Here is a 26,075-nt window from a genome sequence, read left to right on the forward strand (position 1 = left end):
TAGCACCATTCCATCAATGCTTCTCCCCGTTAGGATGTCAGGTCAGAGCATGCCTCTGGCAGATGCACCTCCAATTTTGGCCTCCCTAAGATTACTGCTGGTAAATCATTTTGCGCACATTCAAAATGGTGAGTTTAAAGCCATAGAACAAGTTGAAGGAAAGGAGAGGAGGTAAACGGTTTCTCTTTTTTTTGCAGGAAGGTAGAATAATCGGGATTTCACTCCTCGAGTATTAAAAAAATAATTTACCATCCGCATAGATAGTGCTTTCAGTCTGCTGGTTCTGTGAAGTGTACGTTGTTTTTTTTTTTTTAAAGGTTAAAATACTTTGTTATTTTTATCATCAAATATTTGGTCACATTTCTTTTAAAATGGCAGTCACCTTTGCTGAAGACTACAGATCTTTTGGAGACCATGTAAATAAACCTGGAAATAACAGAAATAAACGTTTAAACTATTTTTTCAATTTTGTGATTGTCTTTTGGATTCATGTCATTTGTATATGAAATAACTAATTTTTTATTTAATTAATAAATACAGACATGCATGTTTGATGTAAAATTTAAATAAACGAGTATTAGGTAAAATGTGAATATTTCTTTTTATTTTTCCAGCCCTACTGCAGTATCTGGAGTTAACAATTTAGTGTTCACCTTTCAAAGTCTTTTTACAAATGTCCTTTTAAACACACATAAAAATGCAAACTTTATTTGAGGGGTGGGCATATACCGAGCACTTTTGTATATCACTTGCTTTTTCACTTAATTGTACATCTTGCACATCATTTCCTTGGTATATGTAGGTCTCCCAAATACTTTTTAAAGGCTATATGGTATTTCACAGTTTGAATGGCCTACAATTTAACCATTCCCTTATTGAAAGAGGTTTAAATTAATTGCAGTTCTTTTTTGCCCACACAAATCATGCTTTATAATAAAGAGAGCTTTCTAATGTATTAACTGATGTTTAATTATCAAGTCCTTCATTTAAACAATTTAAACACTATGGGAGAATGTAAGATTTAAAAAGTGCAATTCCCATTTCTCTTTCTAGTTTTACCTGCATCTTAAGAATCATCCACTGTTGGACTGGAGTTGTAGCTCAGTGGTAGAGCACTTGCCTAGCATGTTTGAGGAACTGGGTTTGATCCTCAGCACCACATAAAAATAAATAAATAAAGGAATCGTGTCCATCTACAACTAAAAACATATATATATATATATATATATATATATATATATATATATTTTTTTTTTTTTTTTTTTTTTAAAAAGAATCATTCACTGTTAACAATTCAGTAAACCTTATGTATTATTATTTTTTCCTGAGGATGGATTTCTAGAATAGAATGAAAAGGGTATGCATACTTAAAATTTTGATAACTGTTTCTCCCTCAGTATTCTTTGTGAAAATGTTATTGACTATTTCTTAGGTATTTCTTCTTCTATAAGAACTTTATACTCAATTTGTTATTTAATTTTTAAAACTCTTAGTTATTTTAAATGAGATTATATTGAAATTTTAGGTTAATATAAAGGGAGCTAATATAGTATTTAAACACATACACAATTGAAATGTGGTCTTGTCATTTTCGTCACATCTTGCTTTATATTTTCAGGGAAAGTTAAATAGTCCCCCCCTCCATCTCCCATGTTTATGACATTCCTTCTCAGTATTCCTAGCTGCTTTATGGTTTGATTGCTATGGGAAATGAAAACTTACAGTAACATGCCCCCACCTCCCCCCATAGTAAAGCTTTTGAATTTTGTTTATCATGTATCTAATCATTATTGTATTGATACTTATTTAAAAATATTCGTAGTATTGTGGTTTCCTTTTCAGTTTTTATACTATTTTTCTCATTGCTTTGGCATTGTATCTAATGTTGAACAACAGCTCTAAGAGCTAAAAACTATTGTTTTTGTCTTTAAGGGAAATGCTTCTGATGTTTTTGCATTGAATATGAATGTTTGCTGAAGCTTTCTGATTAATAGCCAAAATTAAATTTAAAAATTTCCTTCTATTTTTGGCTTTCCAAGATATTATCATTGTTTCAATTTTTTTTGACATTTTTTAAAACTATAAGTGTGTATTAAATTTCCTTAGATTTTATTTGACATATTTTAAAGTGGTTTATATTGGGCATCACCAGTATTCCCTGGTTAATAGTTTAAAAATCAACTTTATTGAGGATACCTTATATACAATAATCTGTACTTATTTAAAATTTAGTTAATTTTGTTCTGAGAAATGTGAATACCTGTTACCACCATCACAATTAAGAGTCAAATATTTGCATACTACAAAGAACATTTTCATCTCCCAAAAAGTTCCCTCCTGGGCTTTTGCAATTAATCATGCTTTTACCCTCAGCCCCTGGAAACTACTCATCTTTATCTCACTATATAGTAGTTTCATTTTTTTCTAGAATTTCATATAAATGAATTTATGTGATATATACTCTATTGCATCTGTTTTATTTTTTTTTCCAGCATGATGTTTTTAAGGATCATCCTTTTTGTGTATTTAACTGGTTCATTTCTTTATTCCTGAATAGTCCTTGATATTGTTTTGCCACAGTTTGTGGCCATTTCACCTATTTATGAACATTGGGATTGTCTCCAGTTTGGGCTGTTATTAATAAAGCTGCATTTATTCATTCTGAGTTCTTGTGTGAATATATATTTTTATTTTTCTTGGTAAATACTAAGAAATGGAATTTGTGGAATTGTATGGTAAGTTAATATTTAATCAGTTAAAAAAACTGCCAAACTGTTTTTCAAAGTGGTTGTCCCATTTTACATGTCCATCAACAATGTATGACAGTTCCAGTTGCTTCACATCCCCATCAACACTTGGTTATTTCTGTCTTTTAAATTTCAGCCCTTCTAGTGGGCATGTAACAGTATCATGTACTACAGATATTATCTCCTTGAACTTGTGCCTGTAATTTTGCCAAGTACTACATTCATATAGTGGTTTTACTTTATAGTAAATCTTAAAGTCAGGAAAAGTGAAGAATTCTTGAGCTTTTTTCTTTCTACAAATCATTTTGGTTAGTTTAGTTCTTTTAGTTTTCCATAAAACTTTTTGAGGCATCTTCTAAGGGGATTTTAATTTGGATTATATTTAATGCATAGATTGTGTGGGAACAATTGAGGCTTTCAATTCATAAACATAGTTTGTTTCCATTCATTTAGATAATTTTTAAATTTCTTTCATAAACATTTTATAGTTTCAACATTCAGATACTGTTGTTCCTTGTGTTAAATTGTATCTAAGTATTTCATACTTTGGTTGCTATTATAGATGATAAATTTCAGTTTCCATTTATTCATTGATGATGTATATAAATAGAGTTGGTTTTTCCATGTTGACCTTGAATTCTGCAAACTTGCTAAGTTCATTTATTCTACTTTTTATTTTGGGAGGGGGGTGGATATCTAGTTAACTTTTTTGGTAGATGCTTTGAAAAAAATTTTAGACATGTTATTTTGCAAATATTTGTGGAACAGTGTTATCCTTTTTTAATTTGTATATTATCCCCCTGTCCTTTTGGTCCTTATTGCACTGGTAGAACTTCCAGTATGGTGTTGAATAGGAGTGGTGAGAGTGGATAATTTTTGTCTTGCTCCTGATTTTAAGAGGAAATCTTTCAGTCTTTCATTAAATATGATAGAGAGGTGCTACAGATTGAATATTTGTGTCCCCCTCAAACTTTCTATTTTAAAACATAATCCCCAGTGTGAGTATTTGGGAGGGGTAGGATCTTGGGGGGGGGGGGTAATTGGATTATGAAGGTTAATAAATGAATTAGTGTTCCCTGCTTTTTTGGAGACTGGGTCTGTATGTTACTCTGACTAACCTTCAACTTGTGATCCTCCTGCCTCATCTTCCCAGTATCTGGGAAGATTAGCTAGCTTCTTTTTAAAAGAAGATCACGAAAGCCTCCCTTGTCCATCCACCATTGCACCCTGTGAAGACACAGTGAAAAGACTGCAGTCTATGAATCAGCAATCAACCCCTCACCAGATTGAATCTGATGGCAACTTGATATTAGACTTTCCAGCCTCCAAAACTGAGCAATACATTTCTGCCATATATAAACCACCTAGTCTATCCTAGTTATTTTTATAGCAGCTTTGAATGGTATAAAGGAAGTGGCCTTTTATCATTTTGAGGACAGTCACATTCTGTTCTTAGATTGCTGAGATTTTCTGTCATGGGTAGATGTTTGTTTGGTCAAATGATTTTACTATATTTACTGAGATCATATGATTTTTTTTAGTCTGTTAATATGACAGATTACATTATTTTCAAATGTTCAGTTAACCTTGCATTTTTGTACCTTGTACTTGGTGATGCTATTTTCATTTTCAGAAATTGGTGGTTTGTATTTGCTAATATTTTGTTGAGATGATTTTTTTTCCTTCTTTCTTTTCTGCTTCAGCGTCTATGAAGGATACCTTTTCATGTGATTATTTGTATCAGGGTAATACTAGCCTCATAAACTGGGGAAGTGTTTCTTCCTCTTACATTTCCTGAAAAAAATTTTTGTAGGATTAGTATTATTTGTTTTATAAAAGTTAACTCCAGTTGCAAGATAACTTTCTGGGCCTAGAGTTTTCTTTGTTAGAAGTTTTAAGGGGCAAAATCAATTAATAGGTATAGAGTTATTCGAGTTATCCATTACTTCTTAAAAGCTTTTAGTCTTTGAGAGTCATTTCACCATTCTGAGCTTTTGAAGTTTTTGTCTTTTGAGAAATTTATTTCAAGTGAAGCGTGATGGTGTATGCCTGTAATCCCAGCAGCTTGAGAGGCTCTTGAGTTCAAAGCCAGCCTCAGCAATTTAGGCCCTAAGCAACTCAGTCAGGTCTTGTCTGTAAATAAAAATATAAAAAAGGGATGGGGATGTGGCCAGCATGTAAGGCAAGCACTCTACCACTGTGCTACAACCCCAACACCTATGTTAATATTTTAAGATATGCCCTTAGGTTATTGATTTGTCACCTGTTCCTTCTAAGTAATGCATTAGATGCTCATACAAATTTACTGTGTTGATATTTACTAAGTTCTTAATATGACTTCCACTTTGACCTATGAAGCTTGTGAAGTTTGTTTTTCTTACTAATTTCTATGTTCTTGTTGTAGACTGACAACATACTTTATATGATTTCTTTTCAATGTTTTGATGTTTGTTTTATATCCAGAATTTGGTCAGCCTTAGTCACTTTTCTATGTACACTTTAAAATAATATATATTTTGCTATTTTGGTTGGAGTATATTCTCTTAGGTATTAGGTCAAGTTGATTGATGGTGTTTGTTAGGACTAATACTTCCTACTGAGTTTTTGTTTACTTGTTTTTTGACCATTGATAGCAGAGTTGAAGTCTCCAAGTAAATGAAGGATTTGTCTTTTTCTCCTTTTTGTTCTGTCAGTTCTTGCTTTATGTATTTTGAGCTTTTGGTTTTGGAATATATAAATTGGGATTTTTCTGTCTTCTAGGTGAATTGATGAAATTTTGTTCTATAATGCCCTCCTTTTTATCTCTGATAATATTTCTCATCCTGAATATACTTTATCTAATATCAATATAGTCTCTCTGTCTTCTGGTTAGTGTTTGCATGATATATCTTATATATCTTTCCCTTTCCTTTCCTTTCTTTTTTTTTTTTTTTTTTTTTGGTACCGGGTATTGAACTCAGGGACCCTCTACCACTGAGCCACATCCATCTATGACTTTTTATTTTAAATTGGGTTTGCTTTGGATAACCTATTTTTTCAAGTCATTCTAACTCTAACCCTTAATTAAGATTCAATGTACATTTGATATAATTATTGTTTTTCTATTTATCTGCTTTCTTTTTTTAAAATGGTAGTCTCACTGTGTTTTCCAGGCTTAGCTCAAGTGATTCTCCTACCTCAGCCTCTGAGTAGCTGGGACTCCAGACATGTCCCACTATTCCCAGCTTAAAACCCCAATGCTGGGGATCAAACCCAGGGCCTCACACATGCTAGGCAAGTCCTGCACTACTGAGCTACTTACTGCAGCCCTCTGATCCTGTTTTTTTTGTTTTGTTTTTTTTAAGTTTATTTTATCTTTATTAGTGCCTTACCTTTTATACTATTTTGCTTTTTAAAAATGTACTTTTCTCTATGATTTACATTATAGATCTTAAATCATAGACTATGTTCAAGCAATATTATGCTACTGTTTGTTTAGTGTAAGCTCTGCCATAGTATCTTTCCAGTTTGTCCTCACTGTCTTTTGTGCCACTTTGTTCAATTTTTGACTTTTACATATACTATATACCCATAATATCTTTATATAGTTGTCATCCTTCAGGATGAGTTCTAGGACTTCCTCTTGGATACCAGTATCCATGGATGTTCAAGTTCCTCACATTACATAAAATGGCATAGCATTTATATATAACCTATGAGCGTCCTCTTGTGTATTTTAATCATCTTTAAACTGTATTCATGCTATGTAAATATTTGCACTGTATTTAGGAAATAATGACAAGGAAAAGTCTGCTCATGTCAAGTACAGATGCAAGGGTTTTTGTTTATTTCCTCCAAATATTTTTGATCTGAGGTTGGTTGAATCCATGGATGTGGAACCCATGGTAATAGGACAGCTGTATGGTAGTTTTTTAGATGTGCACCATCCAAGGATGGTAGTCACCAGCCAGTGTAGCTACTTAAATTTGAATTTAAAGTTGGTAATATAAATTTAATTTAAATTCATTTCTTCTGTTTTACTAGCCAGTTTTCTTTTTTATTGATTTTTTTAAAAATAAATGATAGCGGAATGCATTACATTATTACACATATACAGCACAACTTTTCGTATCTCTGGTTGTATATAAAAGTATGTTGATACCAATTTCTGTCTTCATAACATGTACTTTGGATAATGATGTCCATCACATTCCGCCATCCTTGCTACTCCCCTGCCCTCTCCTTTTCCCTCCCACCCTTCCACCCCATCTAGAATTCATCTATTCCTCCCATGCTCCCCCTCCCTACCCCACTATGAGACTATCCAGTTTTCAAGTACATGTTGCTTCTACTTAAAGAACTTCCTCAAACCAGTTCTTTTTTCTTGCAGTTGAGATCTTCTGGTAACAAAGTGTCTCAGGTTGCTGCAGCAATATTTGTTTTACCTTTTGAAAGATGTTTTATTAGAAATAACATTTTTTAACTCTCAGAAATATTTATTTCTTTATTTATATTTTATCTTTTATTGATTTTATTTTTTAAAAATACACAACAGCAGTGAAATGCATTACAGTTCTTATTTATTTATTTGTTTGTTTTTGCATTGCAATTCTTAATACACCTTAGAAATAACATTCTTTGTTCACAGTGTTTTTCTTACATCCAGAATGCCATTTTATGACTTGTAGCTTGCATAGTTTCTGACAAGAAGTCCCTTGTAATTCTTCTTTGTTACTTTTTTCCAGACCATTTATATCAAAGATGTTTTATCTTTGGGATTTTTATAGTTGGTTAACTGTGATGTTTCTTGTTGTGTGTGTGTTATGTTTATCCTGTTTTAGGGAAAGGAGTTTCTTGGATTTATGATTTTTAAAATTATATATGGAAATTTCTGAGCACTGCCCCCCCCCAACTTTCTTTATCCCAGGGCTTGAACCCAGGAGTACTGGGCCTGCACAATTGAGCCAATCATCATGTCCTTTTTGTCCCTGTTTCCTTCTGTTTCAGGTTACTTGACAGTATTACTACCTCAAATCTATAATCATAATAAACATGATTTTGTTATTTATATGGCATTTTCTTATTGTTGGCTGAGGATAGCACTGTAGCTTTCTATATTCTAGTAAGATGTGGCAGCCCTACAAATGGTATATTTTGAATATATTTCTATAAATATTTATGATGATATTTAATAATGACTTTGTATCTTGATGTTATAGCTGGCTGTCTTCGTTTATTCCTGCAGCTATAGCAAAATACCAGAGACTGGGTGATTTTTAAAGAAAATCAATTTTATTCTTATCAAAGAAAATCAAATTTATTCTGAATCCTAGAAACTCAAATCAAGGTGCTGGTAGATACAGTATCCAGTGAGAACTTTCATCTGCTTCTACGGTGGTACCTTTTGGGTTCATACAGGGCAGAAAGTGGGAGAACAAAAGGGGTCTACCTGCTTCCCTTCAGCATGTTTCACCCACTAATGACTTCTCAGAAGACCTCACTTCACATCACTTCACATTAATTTTATTAATCAGTTTGGAAGGGGGCCCTGATGTTCAAACCATAGCACTAGCTATATGCCAAGTTCTTTTGTGTTTCACATTTTCTATTTATGTTTCTTTTTGACTTTTTAAAATTGACGTTTTTAGGGCTGGGGCTATAGCTCAGTGGTAGAGAGCTTGCCTAGCACGGGTAAGGCCCTGGGTTTGATCCTCAGCACCACATAAAAAATAAATAAAGTTATAAAAAATATATGTTTAAAAAATTGACTTTTTAAATATTCTCCCCTAATAATTTTTGTGTATGCCCCTCCCTTTCCTTCTACTACTCCTCCAACCAGAACAGTGGATACTAAGTAGAAGTGATGATGGGGCATTTAGAAAATATAGAATAATATTTACATTTTACCATTTGATATAACTTTGTAGCTTTTTAAAAAGATTTTTTTAGTTGTAAATGTACACAATACCTTTGTTTTATTTTTACTTCTTTTTTTGTGGTGCCAAGGATTGAACCCAGTGTCTTACTCGTGCCAGGCAAGTGCGCTACCACTGAGCCACAACTCCAGCCCCATAATTTTGTAGCTTTTTGATTGACATATTTTATAAGGCTTGGGACATTCTAATTTTTAGTTCTTCCTCTTCGTTAAAGTTAAATTTTGTTGAGTGCTTTTTCTATTTCTACAGAGACATGGCAGTGTAATTCTTCACATGTAATGAGTTCATTTTGAAGTAGACTCAATTTGTACCTTTTAAAAAATCACAATATTTGATTTGCAGGTATCTTGTTCATACTTTTTTGGAATTTTATTGCTGGAGTCATCCTGTGATTTTTCAATTTTGTAATGTCATTTTACAAAGATTTTATTGTGCTCATAAAGTGAGTTATGTTAGTTACTGATAAGAGTTTTTATATTCCCCAGAGAAGTTTGTATAGCATTGGGTTTACTTCTTCCTTAACTGGTTTATAGAAATTTCTAGTAAGACCTGGGCCTAGTTTTCAACTTTTGGAAGATTTTACCTTTTTTTATTTTTATTTTGAGACAGGATCTGCAGGATCTGTCTTAATTTGCTGAATCTGGCCTCAAACTTGTGATCCACCTGCCCCAGTCTCCTAAGTCTCTAACATTACAGGTGTGTGCCACTATGCCTGGCTTTGAATTTCTTTCTTTCTTCTTTTTTTTAAAATATTTTTCCAGTTGCCAATGGGCCTTTATTTATTTATTTATATGTGGTGCTGAGAATTGAACCCAGTTCCTCATGCATTCGAGGCAAGCACTCTACCACTGAACTACAACTCCAGCCCCATGGCTTTGAATTTCTTTAATGATGAAGAATCATAATTCGTTTATATTTATTTTTCAATCAACTTTGGCAATTTAGTTTTCTTGGGCATTGTGCATTTCATTCAAATTTTCACATATTGTTTATGTTTTTGTCTTTCAACTTCTTCCTCTGGAATTCTGTTCATATAATCATTCCTATATTAATTATTTGTACTTCCTCCTCATCTTCCTACCCACTCTTTAGAAAGCTTTGTCTTTTCCATAGCTTCTCTTAAGGTCTTCTTTGTTGGTGAATGCACTCTTTGTCTCCTGTGGTTTTCATTGCACATGACTAAGAGAATCTTTTATTTATCTTCTTGAGATTCTTTGAGCTTTGTGAATCTAAGAATTCACTTTTATTGCTGACTATTGATATTCATCTTTCTTCTTTGACTATTAATCATTTGACTATTGATATTCATCTGTTCTCTCTTCTCTGTGTTGGAATGCTGCATAGAATTATTTTCCACATTTTTTATTTTATCCTCCATGGCTCTTTTATATTTCTATTTTATTCATTCTCTGTATTACATCCTTGGCATTTTCTTAATATCCCTCTTCTATTATGCTGATTATTTTTTCAGCTAGATCTGATCTCTTACTCATGTATTGTGTTTTAGTTTTAATTGCATATTTTATTGTTAGAAGTTCTAATGGTCCTGTTTCTAATTTTCCTAGTCATCTTTAAAAGTTTCTTTTTCTTTTCTTTCTTTCTTTCTTTTTTTGGTACTAGGAATTTCCCTCGGGGCCACTCAACCATTGAGCCACATCCCCAGCCCTGTTGTGTATTTTATTTAGAGTTGGGTCTCACTGAGTTGCTTATTGCCTCACTAAGTTGCAGAGGCTGGATTTGAACTAAACAATCCTCGTGTCTCAGCCTCTCAAGCCGCTGGTATTATAGGTGTGCACCACCCTGCCCAGCTAATAGTTTCTTCTTTTTTTTAGTTATCCTTTTAATGTCTTTTTTGTTTTTTACATATTAAAGAAAAATTTTGATACCTGATAATCTTAGTATCTAAAGTTGTAGACATTTTCCTGTTGTATCTTGTTTTGCCAACTCTTGCCAGCTTTAATTCTCATCTGTTTCACATACTTTTCATAATTCTCATGTACTTTTAATTGTAAGTTCACATCCTTTAAATATTTATATAAAATTCACCCTGGGTTGAGACAGTGTACCCTGAGACTACAATATTCTTTGCTTGTGGTTTATAAGCAACTTATGCAGGTAGTATGGTTTGCAGCCACAGATCTAGGTGCGGTACAGTGTGTGGCTTTGAATTGTTAGGCAAGCAGTACTCTTCTTCCCTACCATCTGCCCCTAAACCAAAGCTAAGACATTTTCATGTGCTTTGATTTGGGAGGTATTTGTTGTTCTTTGTTTTGCTTTTGCTTTTGGCTACTATACTGTTGAAAATGGAAATTGAGAAATTGAAACCTCATGAGATGTTGTACTCTATTTATTAGGAGTATGACCAGATGTCCTGGTATGCTCCGGATAATTCTACTTCATGCCTTTGATTTTTGCATAATTATTAATTGCATCTCCCTGAACTCTTAAAACTTACTTTTGACAACCTAGCTTTAAAGTGGCCATAAAAGCTTGATACTAATAATGACATTATTGGTCCATTCATCAAGTGACATAATGATCCTTATTCTTTTTGAACGTGATCTTGGCTCTCATTTAACTTTTAGAATCATCTTGTCAATTTCTACCAAAAATAAATAAATAAATAAAAGCATGCTGGGATCTTATTAAAATTCCATTAAACATGTTGATTACTTTGGGAGAATCGGCATTCATAAAATTGAGTTTTCAAGCCAATGAGCATCATATTTCTCTCCATTTAGTATGTATTTTTAAACTTCTCTCAGTAGTTTTCTGCATCTTTTATTGGGTTTACTTGGGGATTTGATTTTTTTAATTACTATTGTAAAGTATATACTTTTAAAATGAAATTTGTAATAAATTTAGTTGTGTAGCTATGTGTTAGAATATGTTAATGCATTTTTATATTTGTATCTGTCAATCAGCTAAAACATTTATCATTGTGGAAGTTCATATGTAATCAGTCTCTTCCAATTTTATTGTATACAATTATTGTTATCTATGAATTAGATTTCTTTTTTCCTTTCCAGTCCTTAAAATTGTGTTCCTTTTTTCTTTTAATTTTATTGCACTGATAAGAAACCTCAACTATTAGATTTTTGAATACATTAATTTAGCAGAGATGGCATAGACGTCTCAACTGAAATTATGCAAGCTAGAAGACAATGGAATTATTTTTTTAAATTTCAGAATGAAAAAAGAAGAAAAGAAAATACAAATCTAGATTTCTATTCCTTTGGAAAATATCCTTTAAAACTAAAAGTAGTAGTTTTAGACAAACAGAAGCAGAGAGGGAAGTTGTAATCAGCAGACCTATAATATCTCAAATATTAAAGGATATTATTTGGGCTGAAGATACATTGGAAGGTCGAGACATGGAAATGGAACAAGGAGTGGATATCTTCAGGAAGGAATATTAAAAATTATTTATGTTTGAAAAATACATGGTAATTTTTGGTGCTTATTCACATTGAACTACATAAAACTGACCACACAAGACATTGGGGAGTAAATGGAGTTCAACTGTTGTGAGTTTAAGAAGTAGTTTGGAATAGACAGTAGGAAAATAGCTCATACTTTCATGTAAGAAGAAGCAGAAATGGACTTGCCCTAATATAAACCAAAACTGAACTACTGTAATATTAAGGTGATTTGGTTGCAGTATAATTGCCTGCCAAATGAAAAGGAAGATAAGTTATCCAGAACTTCCAGGAAATAGTACTCAGCATGTAGTAAGAATGCATTTTGTAATTTCTAGGGAAGATTTGATGAATACCAAAGAAGGAATTAAAAGAACAGATAAAATGAATGAGAATTAAAACAAAGTGGTACACTTCAGTCAAACTATATTGTTAAGTATGTAAATGGATTAAACATTGTTATAAGTAATGGATTTTAAGTGTAAAGGCACAGATAAGATGGAAATAAAAAGATGAAATAAGTATTCTTGGCAAATACTAAAAGCTGATATGGATATAATAACATCAAAATAAGTTTGAGGAAAGAAGTATTGTGGTAGATTAGGAGGAAAATAATAATTTGTACATAATAAATGGGTACATTCATTGAGAGATGATGATCCTAAATGTGTGTTCACCTAATATCACAGCTTCCAAATATAAAAGGCAGAAGTTAATACAGCTTCAAGGATAGATAGCTCTATATTTATGGTGGAACATTTTAAGTATATACCTAAAGTAACTGAAAACATTTAGATAAAGATATTGGTAAGGGACTAAAGACAGAATTAATCAACTTGACCTTATTAACATTTATACAACATCATATCTAACAATTGAAGACTACATTATTTTTAAGTGCACATGGGATGTTTGCCAAAATATTCTGAGCAGTAAAGAACTCATTTTCAAAGGATTGAAATTATATAGTTCCTGGTTTATGATCACTCTAGAGTTAAATTACAATTCAGTAAAAAAATAACTAGAATGGTTCCAAATATTTGTAAATTAAGACACTTCTCCAGTGGTCCATGAATTAATAAATCAGTTACTATGGAAATTAGAAAACATTTTAATTTGATAATAAAAATATTACCTATCAAAATTTATGGAATATAGCTAAAGCAATACTTAGAGGTGAATTTACAACTCTTTGCATTAATTAACGAAGATGAAAGGTTGGAAGTGAATAGTCTAAGCCCTTAACTCAAAAGGGCAACAAATCAAACCCCATTAAAGTAGAGCCAGCATGGTGGTGCACACCTGTAATCCCAGCAGCTCAGGAGGCTGAGTAAGGAGGATCGCAAGTTCAAAGCCAGCCTCAGCAAAACGTGAGGTGGTAAGCAACTAGTGAGACCCTGTCTCTAAATAAATACAAAATAGGTCCGGGGATGTGACTAAGTGGTCCAGTGCCCTGAGTTCAATTCCCAGTTACCCTCCCCCCCCCCCAAAAAAAAATAGAAATAAGTAGTATAAAAATAAAAATCAGTGAAGCAAAATTTTTAGTCTGTTGAGCAGATTTTTGTAAAATGAAAACGTGTAATGAACTGATTAAGAAAGAAAAAGGGGGGATAAAATATAAATTATCAAGACCAGTTATGAAAAAAATATTATTACAGATCCTGTTAACATTAAATTGTTAGTAAAACAAAAAATTATACAAACACTTTTTGACCACTTAAGGGTCGTCATTCCTAAAAAACATAATTTATCCAAAATGACATGTGAAACAATAGAAAATCTGAGTTATTAATGCTCCAGTCCTGAGCATTAAAGTCAGTAAACATTCTGTCAAAAACAAACAACAACTGGGGATGTAGCTCAGTTGGTAGAATGCTTGCCTCCCATGCACAAAGGTTCTGGGTTTGATCCCCAGCACCACAAAACAAACAAAAAATTGAACCCATGAAACCTTTTCCAAAAAGAAAACCCAGACCCAGATGCTTCACTGGCAAATCTTCTATTTATTTAAGTAAGATATATACCAGATTTACACAGACTCTTCCAGAGAATTAGAGGGAAAAAAAGAGGAAACATTTCTTGAATTTTTTTATAATTTTAGCATAATCTTGATACAAAATCTGACCTCAGCTTGATAAGAAGACAATTATAGGCCAATATTTTCCAAGAAAATAATGTAGGTATACATAAAAAGGATAATATATTATGACCGACATGGATTTGTTGGTATAGATCCTGTCTATAAGGTAGACAGGAATACAAAGTTGGTTTAATATTTTTAAATCAAAGTAAACCATCACTTTAACAGAATAATGAAGGAAATCCATAGGGTCATCTCTATAAATGAAATCATTTGACAAAATTTAACATGTGCTTGTTAAACACCATCTTCAAACTAGCAATAGAAGGAAACATCCTTAATTTGGTAAAGTGTATCAATAACAACAAAAAACTATAATATCATGCTGAATGAGAAACTGTTGATTCATATACAGTATCTCCTGTATTCAAAATTGCATTGGAATTCTAACCAGTTTCCTTACGCAAACAAAATAAATACAAAAACTAGAAAGGAAAAAGTAAAACCCAATGCATTTGCCAGCAAACAAAAAAAGTGATTTTAGCAGGGCTATTAGATTGGAATTTGTGTACTAGTAATCAAACAGTGTGAAGTAAACATTTTAAAGTACCTGTATAATAGCATCAAAATATATAGGAAAACTAAGACTTTATCTAATAAAACTTGATGAGACTTATGTACTAAAAAATATAAAAACATGATAAGATATTTTAAAATGCTTGAAAAAATATTCCATTTCTTTATAATCAGAGACTTAGTATTGTTACAAATGTCAAACCCCCACTTGATCTATAGATACAATGCATTCAGCAATTAAAATTCTATAATTTGGTCAAGTGAATTTTGAAATTTGTGAAAATCTACTATCTTAGGTATCAAGAATTGCTATGAAGTTATAGTAGGACAGTTTTGTATTAGAATAAACAGTCAAAAAGATCAGTGGAAGAAAATGAGCATCTGGAAATAGAACTTCACATGTAATTTCTGTCTTTATAACAAAAGCTCTACTGAGGTTAATAGAGAAAGCAATTATTTTTAATAAGTTGTGACTAGGTCAACTCAGTACCCATGGGGTTAGGGGAACCTTGACCATTGCCAAATTTATGTTAAAAGGTTAATTTGAGTTGGATCACAGATCTAAATTTAAAAGGTGAAAATATTAGGCTTCTAGAAGAAAACCTAGGAGAAAATCTTCACAACCTTGGGATGAGCAAATAAAATAAAATATATAAGGTAGACAAGATAAAGTTAGGAATTTCTATACTTCAAGACATCATTAAGAAGGGAGAAAGGCAAGCCACAGACTCCAAGAATGTATAAAAAATACATTCAAATAAAACTGGTCTAGGACTTGGACTGAAAAATGATAAATAACAAAGAAATCTAAAAGAAAAAGGTGGACAACCCAATATTTTAAAATATACAACAAGATGAGCAGGTCTTAATAAAAGGAGACATCCAAAAGGGAAATTTCACTTTGGGGCAATACTGCAAAATAAATACAAAATAAAGTACAAAATAAAAACAAAATTTAAATTCTGAATTTACAGAGTACCAATATCAAATTTACCTAGCTATGAAAAAATTGATCCTTGGATATTGATGGTGGGAATATAAATTGCTTTAGCGACTTTAGAAAACTGGCAATATCTGTTAAAGCAAAACATTATTTCTACACTGTCTAATTCCAGGTCATATGTGCCTTAAAACAATGAACACATGTTCAAGGGTGTTTGTAACAACCTGAATGAATCCCCAAAATGTATTGAGTGAAAGTAGATAGGCACAAAAGAGTTCATACAATATTATTCCACTCATGAAATTTAAGACAAGAGAAACTAATCTGGGCTATTGGAACTCAGGAAATTGGTTTTCTCTTAGTTGGGAGAAAGTAAGGACTAGGAAGGGGTAAAAGAAACTTCCAAACTAATGGTAATGCTCTACATCTTGATCTAGCTGGTAATTGTTCATATTTATATACCTATAAGGAAGTTTGTTAGGCTGTGCATTTAAGTTTTGTTCTTTTTAGACATAGATAATTCTTCAGATTACTGCAGAGAAAAGGAAAATACAAGTTATTATTATAAAAATTTCCAAATTTGTCATAAAGTGAAATTTATTACACTTTGGTATGCACAATAATGTTGAGTTTCTTATTTTCCTATATATCCCCTTATTTCTGTTCTTTTCCTGTGCCGTTAATATAGAAATTAGTCACTGCTGCTGCTTTATTCTGATGTGCTTTCTGACTTGTGCATTTGAAAGGAGAGTAGAATGAAGTTTTGCCTGGCATGTTGGACACTGGATTTGATCTCTAGCACCACAAAAACAAAACAAAACTTATGTACCACATTTTAATGAGCAATCTTCCTAACTAAATGACAGGTAAAGTTGAGGAGAATTTTATTTTATTTTATTTTTTTCCGTAGTACTGGAGATTTAATCACTAAACTATATTTCTAGCCATTTTTATTTTGAGACAGGATCCTGCTGAGTTACCTATCTGGCATTGAACTTGTGATCCTACTACCTCAGCCTCCCAAATCACTGGGATTACAGGAGTATGCCACCGTGCCCAGTTCATTTTGGTTTTTAATGGGCTGATTTTATTCTTTCATGGCAATTTGTCATGGCAGTCACCCTTTATCTCCGCTCCCTTAACCAGTTATAGTCCTAGGATCAGCTGAACAATTTTTCATTTGTGTATGTGTATCAGTAGTCATATGTGCTTGTGAGTAGAAGATGTGAAAACTCTATAGATAGGTTGAAAAGAGTATGCAAGTGTAAAAAGCTTTGTTATTCAAAACACATATCTACTAATTTCTTGAAATATTTGCCTTAGCAGCTAAAAATAAAGATGACCTAATGTTAGTAAACTACATGGTAGTTAATTCTAGCATATACGAAACAGCTTCCTAACAATATTTGTCATCAACTCATTTTGTCATAAAGTTCATATTTCTGAATTTTTACCTCCGGTGTGCTAAAAAGTGTAAATTATCAAAATTTTGTGTGTCTAAGGAATTACTTTACTAAAAGGAACTGCAGGCTAAATAAATTATAGAAGTTTATTTTAGGAAAAACTTTAAGAACATTTTAGAGGTGTATGTATAAAGTTAAATACAGGAGTATGTAAAATAAATATTCTAATAGGATTCAAAAGAGTAGTCAGGACTTTCCCTTTAAGTAAGAGTCATATTTCTCAAATACCCTTTCTTTTTCTAGAAAAGACACTTTAAAAGTGACTTATTTCTCTGGGCACCATTGCGCACGCCTGTAATCCCAGCAATTTGGGAGGCTGAGGCAGGAGGAGTTTAAAGCCAGTCTCAGCAGATTAGCGAGAAATTTAGCAACTCAGTGAGATCCTGTCTCTAAATAAAATATAAAAAGGGGCTGGGGATGTGGCTCAGTGGTTAAGCACTCTGGGTTCAATCCTGGTACCAAAATAAATAAATAAATTTTGAGTTATTTCTTAGCTCCCCATAGATGGCTCACAAGCTACCAGTTAAAACTTCTGGAAGTTCGAGTGATTCTCATTTACTCCCCCAACCCCTCTCTTTCTGCCTAAAACTTTATTTAGATCAGTTGTTAAAGTAAGTGCTTCTGATCCAGTATGTATTTAATGAGTGCAGGTTCTTGAGCAGCAGTTCCAACATTGCCAACAGAAGACGAGTATAAATCATTTTGATATTGCCAACTTCAACACTTCACTTTTCATGTTGGTAATAAGTAGATCTTCTAAAAAGTGAGAAAATACACTCTCATGAGATGATATTAGAAAACTTTTTTTGTAGTAATAGATGGAAAAGTTGGGCTGGGAAAGTAAGAAAATCCAGGGGGCTGGAGCTATGGCTCAGGGGTGGAGCGCTTGCCCAGTATTTGGGAGGCACTGGGTTTGATTCTCAGCACAGCATATAAATAAATAAAGTAAAGGTCCACTGACAACTAAACAATATTAAAAAAAAAAAAAGAAAATCCAATATTTAAGCACATGTTTTTATGTTATTTGTGTTTGTTATCTATTGTAGGATAACAATATCCTTCAGTAATCATAGTAGCTCAGACGTTTATCACACAGTTTCTATGGGGCAGAAAATCAGGAGCAGCCTCGCTGGGTGGTTTTGGTACAAGGTCTCATGAAGATGTACTCAAAATGTAAGCTGAAACTGCAGGTATCTGAAGGCTTGACTGAAACTAAAGGATCTGCTTCCAAGCTGGCAGAAGACCACAGTGCTTTGTGGCTATTGGCAAAAACTCTTGATATTTCAACATGTGGATCTTTGCATGGGACTATTTGAGTGTTCTCATGATATGGCCCCTGACTTCTCCCAGAGATTAAGCTGAGAGACAGCAAGGAGGAAGCTATAATGCCCTTTATGCCTAATCCTGTATATCACAGTCTTATTTACCAGATTGTCATCGAAAGAAAGAAATCGTAAGAGAAGCCCCTAATACTAAGAGCAGCTATGAACTTACTCAGGTATCAATGTTGGAGTTTGAATCCAGTATGCCCAAACACGTATCATATTTCATTATATTATCACATTTCCATCAGAGAAAAGAACACAAAATTGTCTGGTTCATTCATTCAGCTACTGTTTTAATGTATACTACGTTAGACAATGTAATAGACTAGTACATTCAAATAAAATAAGGCCCTTTTCTGAAAGTTCACTGGTTTATTGTATGGAGTTAAGAGTGGGGCGTATTCTATTCCTGTACTTCTCTTTATGTTCCTTCAAATGTTGTCTATATGGCCTGTCTATGGAGCTTTTGGCATAACGTATCCTAATTAAAATGCTAAAAATGATGACTTCTAGGTTAGTAACTGGAAGATCTAGAATTGTTTCCTTAATTCACTCCTTTAATTCTTAGCAACACATTTATATATATTTTTAAAAAGTAAGAAGTATATTAAAAATCCAAAGCATTTGAAATGAATAAGTGTCATATGTAGAGAAGAGTCATATGTTATTTATTAGGTGAATAATACCTAGAACAAGAGACTAATTCAGTAGAGACTAATTCTGTAGAAATATCTACAGAAAACTAAGAGTAAATGTTCCCATTTTACTTTATATACAGACTTGGAACAGATAAACTAATCATTTTAATCCTGATCCATAACTATGATCTTTATTTTGTTCATTCCCCTTTTCTCCCTTTTTTGTTTTTTTTTTCTTTAATACTTCAGAGATAGAAGCTAGAACACTATTATAACACATGATTATAGTGGCCTCAGATAAAATAGAGATAACTGATATCTATATAGATAGTCTAGTCTATGTATTATTCATGAAACAAGAACCATTATTGAAAATAATCAAGAAGAAGAACATTAAAAGAAACAAAAAATATCACTATTACTAATGGAAGACTAGAAAAGTGTATGAAATCTCCCAGTCCAAAGAGTAAAATTATGAAAATTTTAGAGACAAAGAATTAATCCATGTGGGCCAAATACAGAGATAATAGGAAGAAAGAAAGGCAAAACCTTGTCTGTGTGACACTGATAAGACATGTTGAAATTGAAAAGGCACAGCCTTTACTATATAGGAGAAATTTTTAAATGGCCTGCTCCTAAATAAATCCTTATGAAATTGCAGATACTAATTATTAAAACAAGATTTTAAATATTCCACAGAGAAAAATTTAGTTTACCTCTAGAAAAAGAAGAAATAAATTTGCCAAAGACTTTCTTAATAGTAACAAGGAATACTAGAAAACAGTGTATTTCATAGTCTAGAAAAAATGATTTGATCTTGAACTACACTTAATTATGAGAGAAAGAGAAAAAATATTTTCAGACATGTAAGGACTCAAGAGTTTAGCCCCTCCCTATACTTCCCCCCAAAATTTTTAGATGATTTTCTAGGAAAGGAAAATATGGAAATCAAAGCAGGAGACTAAACTCAGTAGTGGAATCAAAATTACCATAAAAGTAGTTGGTAATAGGCCTTGATAACAAATAGATCAGGATGTTGGAGGGTTAAGAAACAGTATTTTTCATGATTCCTATACTCTTTCCAATTCCTTCCTCTTATTCTCTCTTAACAGCTTTCCATTCAGGCTTTTGAACACAATATTCTATCAAAGGTGCCCTTAGCAAGATCTGTGGTATCTTCTGTGCTGATGGTCAAGTATAGGTACTCACTGTACTTTACCTTTTGGCCCAGTGGATTGGTTTTTCTTCCTGAAACACTTTCTTCTCTTGACATACACTCCTGATTTTTTCTTTTCTCTTGCTGGCCTCTCTGTTGTTTTTTCTGGTACTTTTCCCCCTGACTTCTTAAAGTTGAATTGTTGCAAGACTCAGTCCTTACACTTCTTTATTTCTCTATATATGCTTAATTACCTCGTCTGAGTTCATGCCTTTTTAAGTATTATCTATGCACTAACAACTACCAGATTATACTAACAGCTCAGATTTCTTTAGTCAACTCCGGACTCCTGTTTAAAGTTTCCACTTGAATATCTAATAGCTAAAACTTAATACCCAAAATTAAAGGCAAGATATTTTCTCCAAACCTACTGCTTTAACAATTTTCCCCTCTCTTTTTTCCAGTTGCTCAGATGGTAAATCTAATAGTCATCTTTGACTCCTTTCCTTCCTTCGTATCCTTTATGAGTAAATATCGTTAGCTCTGTTTTCATAAAATATCCAAAACCTATTTCTCACCACCTCTGTTTTTTACCCTGATCTGAACCACTATGATCTCTTGCCAGTATTATGTTGTGAGCTTTGTAGTCAGGCTCCCTGCATTTGGCCTTGTTCTTCTTTAGGTTAAACATATTCAACAAAGTAGGTGGAGGGGTCCTACTAAGCCAAAAGTCAGATAATGTCTCTTCTCTGCTCAGAGTTGTCAGTGGTTTTCCATCTTGAAATGAAATTGCATTTCTTGCATTAGCCTATAAAGGCCTGTGTAATATGTTCTGCTTCACTCCCCTCTCCTTGTCTCCATTATTTTCTAACTTTATTACTTTCTTGCTCATTCTCTCTGATACTGATTATTACTTGATTATTTCTGGAAGCTTTCACTTCACAAGTTCTCTGTATTAGCCTAGAATCCTCTTTCCCTAGATTTACACATTTCCCTTCTTTACTCCAGATGTTTGTATCAGGGATCCCTTTTCAGTGAAGTTGTTCACCCTCAACAACTGGTTATTCTCTGCCTTTTTTTTTTTTTTTTGCCCATAATATGTATTATTTAATTATTTTGTTTAGTGTCCATGCCTCATATGGTAATTTCAGAAAAGAAGAACTATTAATCCAATATGTAGTCCTTGTATCTGAAAATAGTGTTTGAAACATGGTAGAATAAGCCCTTATTCTAAGGAAAAGATTTTGGGTAAAATATTTGTCATATATACTGATATCCATAGTCAGTCTTTTAAGATTGCCATGTACTCCACTGTGATCTGTGAATATTCAAGTTATTTAAGGATTATTTTTCTTATTAAAACAATGTTAATTAGCACCTAGTTTTTGTCAGTATGCTAAGATTGTTTTTTATTTAAGATTGTATTTTATTCTCTCTTTATCTATTGCTTATGATCTGACTTGGTCCAGATACATCAGAGGATCACAAACTGTTGATGAACTTGTGATTCATATGAGTGAATGTGGGTGTGTACCTTATGTATGCTAATATGTAACTGTTAGTGTTCAGATAGATAACACACACAATTAAATTCATTTGCTGAGCTGTCATCTTTTGGACTAATGGTAGGCAAATGCAGTGGCTCAAGTGTTTAAATAACTAAGGTTTCTTTAAATAAAAAAAATTGAGCCTTTATTAAGTTTAAAAGCCAAAAGTTGCAACTTCTCAAGGAGTAAATAGATGATTTCATTTCAAAACAGAAGAAAGTTTTTTTGTGTTAAATGGTACATTGTAGTTTCTTGTGACTTAGACTAGACTTATTTGGGTTTATTTCATCAATTGAGTGTTGTGAAGAATAAATACATCATTATTTACACATATTATTATTAGCCATTAAACATTTTAAAAATTGAGTTTGCATTCTTACATGTAAGAATTTTAACAATTTTAGGGGTAAAGGGAGAATAGTACTTGATGAAGAAGCAGTGATAGCATTATAGTAGACTCACAAATAGTTTGGTTAGTCATGTATCTCAGCCAGCATTTTTTCCAATGTATTTGCTTATACTTATAAATTGTATGTGTATTGTCAGTGGCAATAATAAGGATGATATATACCAAGGGCAAGATTTATCAAGAGCAGATATAAATCTGAATTTCATATAGCTTGTTTTGATAGTTTTGAGGGTGTTTGATTTGTCAGATCAGGTTATGTTTTTTCTAAATTATAAAGCTAACAGAAATTTAACTAGGAGGAGAAGTATCAATCTTCCCATTTTTATTTTGTGCTTTCATTACTAATATTTGTTCAATCCATTGTTTCTTTGTAGGAATCTTTTGCAGCTTATCCACTGTGTGAGTAAAACTAAATCACATCCATAATTCTACTAAATTGGGCACACAGAAACTGCCATATATGTCACAGTACACTGAAAAGGAGCCATCAGGTAAGGAGGATGTAGTTCTTCTACATTAAAGACTTCTTGTTTTTCTCTTCTGTATACTTCTCTCTGTATACCTTTTGTGTAATATGTGACATGTCATCATCTGATATATGGTTTAAAGGCTAGTTTTAACTAAACTCTAAAGGCTAGTTTTGATTCATGTATTGTATATTTGTAAAGCTTAATTTCTAACTTTTGATATAAAATAAGTGGAAATTCTGATATTCTTTTCCATACCCCTTGGCTTTTGTTGTGCCTTCCACTATAGAGACTATTCGTTTGGTTGTTAATGATACTGGTTCTTAGACTTTTGGACAAATGGCCTAAACACTTTATTTTAACTTTAGTTTTTCTATTTTCAAAATAGAATACAGAATCCACCTAAAGGTTGTTTAAGGGATTAAATAAGATAGTGAAACACTTGATATTGTGTTATATACACGTTTTTCTTTGATGCTCAGAAGTTATTATTTTAATATAGGAAAACAAAAGTATGAAACTGTTCCATTTTTGACTATTCGGTACACATTCTGCTCCTGCCTACCATATGTATATTATATGATTGACTAAACAAACTTAGACTTTATATATATGTGTATAAATATAATATGCTATTTAGTAAAAGATGCTACTGTTTACTATTATGTATCATTCAGTCATCAAAAATTAACATCCACATTTAAATGTTGGTGGCTTTTTTTTTTTTTTTTTTACCATTCACACATAGATTTGATAGATAAGGTAGCATCTGTTTAACTTGGTCCATGACTGTTTTCTTATGGAGAATTTTATTGACCCTAGGCTTTGGGACATATTTTATTGTGATCTGCATGGAACACATACCATTTTAAGAAGTTACCTATCACCTTTGATAGGAATGTATTTATTCCTGAAAGGAATTGAAACCATCATATTGTGTTCTAGAAATTCATTATATTCATATTGAGCACTTATATGGAAGATACTTTATTTAGGTTATTTGGAAGATCATTCTCCATTCCAGAGAGAGCTTTGGTGGTATAATAATTTAGTATATAAAAATATTTTCTGGTAGATTTCATTATAAAAATATAAAATACCAGCCAGGCATGGTGACACATGCCTGTAATCCCAGCAACTAGAGAGGCTAAGGCAGAAGAATCACAAGTTCAAGGCCAGCTGCAGCAAATGAATGATGCCCTAAGCAACTTAGCAAGACCATGTCTCAAAGTAAAAACTAAAAAGGGCTGGGGTAGTTCAGTGTTTAAAGCGTCCCTGAATTCAATCCCCAGTACTGGGGGAAAAAAAATCCAAAATACTTTTCATACCTTAGAAGAACCAAATTTTGAAAAGAAGAGGCAACTAAGTTGCGTTATGAAGTATTCCATGTTGTCTTATTTAGTGTGTGAAAAAGAGGTTTTAAGATACTAATAAGGTGCACTTGATATTCAGTAGCATATGATTTAGTAAATGATAATATAAATGTTAGTTCCTCTCTAACTAGTTATCATTGATGTCCTTCTTTTGTTGTTGATGTTTTCTTCAGCAATGGATCAAGACTCCAACAAGGCTGGTTGGCCCAAACCAGCAGGAGGCTATCAGACAATTACAGGCAGGAGATATGGAAGAAGACATGCCTATGTCAGTTTTAAACCATGTATGACCAGACATGAAAGAAGCTTAGGTCGGGCTGGTGATGACTATGAAGTGTTGGAACTAGATGATGTTCCAAAGGAAAATTCCTCAGGTATGTAACATGTTATTATAGGGTTATTAATAGATACATAGGAATTGGTCTTATAATATTTCAGATTTTGAGTGGGTTTTATTTATGTGTATGAATGTAAATATAGTACAGTTTCCCATCAAGAAATTCTATATTGAAATTTTTAACAAATTTACTATTTGGGGTGGGGGGAGGGTACCGGGGATTGAGCTCAGGGGCACTTCAACACTGAGCCACATCCCCAGCCCTATTTTATATTTTATTTAGAGCCAGGGTCTCACTGAGGTGCTTAGCACCTCGCCATTGCTGAGGCTGCTTTAAACTTGTGATCCTCCTGTCTCAGCCTCCCTAGCTGCTGGGATTACAGGCATGCACCACTATGCCCAGCTAAATTTAATAGTATATACATTTAAACACAGAAGGAAATAGAATATGAAGAAACATTAAAATAGAACTATATTGTTATGGAAGTGATTACATTATTAAATCCTTTTTGCCAAAAACTATTCTTTTCAGCAACAACAACAAAACTCTTTTTAATGTAAACTGAGTATATTTTTCCCTGCATACTACATTTAAATACCTCTTCTTTTAGACTTTATCCTCTAAATAATTTAGCTCAACTAGTTTATTTTTTAATCACTTTATAAAATACAAAAGTCAAGTAATGCTTAGTTATTCTAATAAAATTTCTTAATTACATAGGGATTTGAAATGTATTTTTCAGATATTGATGTATTGTACCTATACATTTTTTTCCAGTCAAGAAACTTTGTTTTTTTAGTACCAGGGATCGAACTCAGGGGCATTCAATCACTGAACCACATACTCAGCCCTTTTTTGTATTTTATTTAGAGACAGGGTCTCACTGAGTTGCTTAGTGTCTTGCTAAGTTGCTGAGGCTGGCTTTGAACTCATGGTCTTTGTGCCTGCTGGGATACAGGCGTGCACCACCGCGCCCAGCTCCTGTCAAGAAACTTTTAATCAAACAAAAATCTCATAAGAAAATACATGAGCATAATGAGAAAGTGTAAATATTAAGAAAGAATCACAGCAATATATAAGAGGCATACCCAACACTGGTTTTTGAGAGGTGAAAAAAAAGATCAAGGGTAGAGAGGAGGCTAGGTAGAAATACTAACACAAACATTTTGAAGTAAATTTTGGAACCATGTACCCTGCTAATAGGAATGCAAAATGGAAAATAGTATGGAGATTTATTAAAAATAGGCTGAGTGTGGTGGTAGATGCCTATAATCCCAGTGACTTTGGAGGCTGGGCAGGATCCTAAGTTTGAGGCCAGCCTCAGCAACTTAGTAAGATTCTGTCTCAAAATGAAAAGAGAAAGGGCTGGGAATGTAGCTCAGTAGTAGAGTGCCCTGGGGTTCAATTCCTAGCATGTGCACACAGACACACAGACACCCACACCCCCCCCCCCCACACACACACACTTTGTGTGATTTAATAAGTTCCATTTCTAAGGATATACCGAAAAGAACTGACAGTAGGGTCTCAAAGTGAAATTTTGTACGGCCATTCTCTTAGCATTATTATTTACAACAGCCAAGTGTTCATCAACAGATAAATGGATAAATAAAATATGCCTCATACATACCATGGAACATTATTCAGCCTTAAGAAGGAAGAAAATTCTGACATATGCT

At 32.9% G+C, this 26,075-nt stretch overlaps 1 protein-coding gene across 1 annotated transcript in view; it reads left to right on the forward strand.

Moving 5' to 3' along the window:
- The window catches only part of Pja2 (praja ring finger ubiquitin ligase 2), an 84,200-nt gene that overhangs the window by 716 nt on the left and 57,409 nt on the right, over window positions 1-26,075 (forward strand). Inside the window, exons 2-3 of the mRNA XM_027927537.2 lie at window positions 22,593-22,709; window positions 24,232-24,432. Coding sequence (XP_027783338.1) covers window positions 22,679-22,709; window positions 24,232-24,432 — 232 coding nt within the window. The 5' untranslated portion in view covers window positions 22,593-22,678. The remainder of the gene's footprint in view (window positions 1-22,592; window positions 22,710-24,231; window positions 24,433-26,075) is intronic.

The sequence above is a fragment of the Marmota flaviventris genome, chromosome 5 (assembly GCF_047511675.1).
Source record: "Marmota flaviventris isolate mMarFla1 chromosome 5, mMarFla1.hap1, whole genome shotgun sequence".
Lineage (NCBI taxonomy): Eukaryota > Metazoa > Chordata > Mammalia > Rodentia > Sciuridae > Marmota > Marmota flaviventris.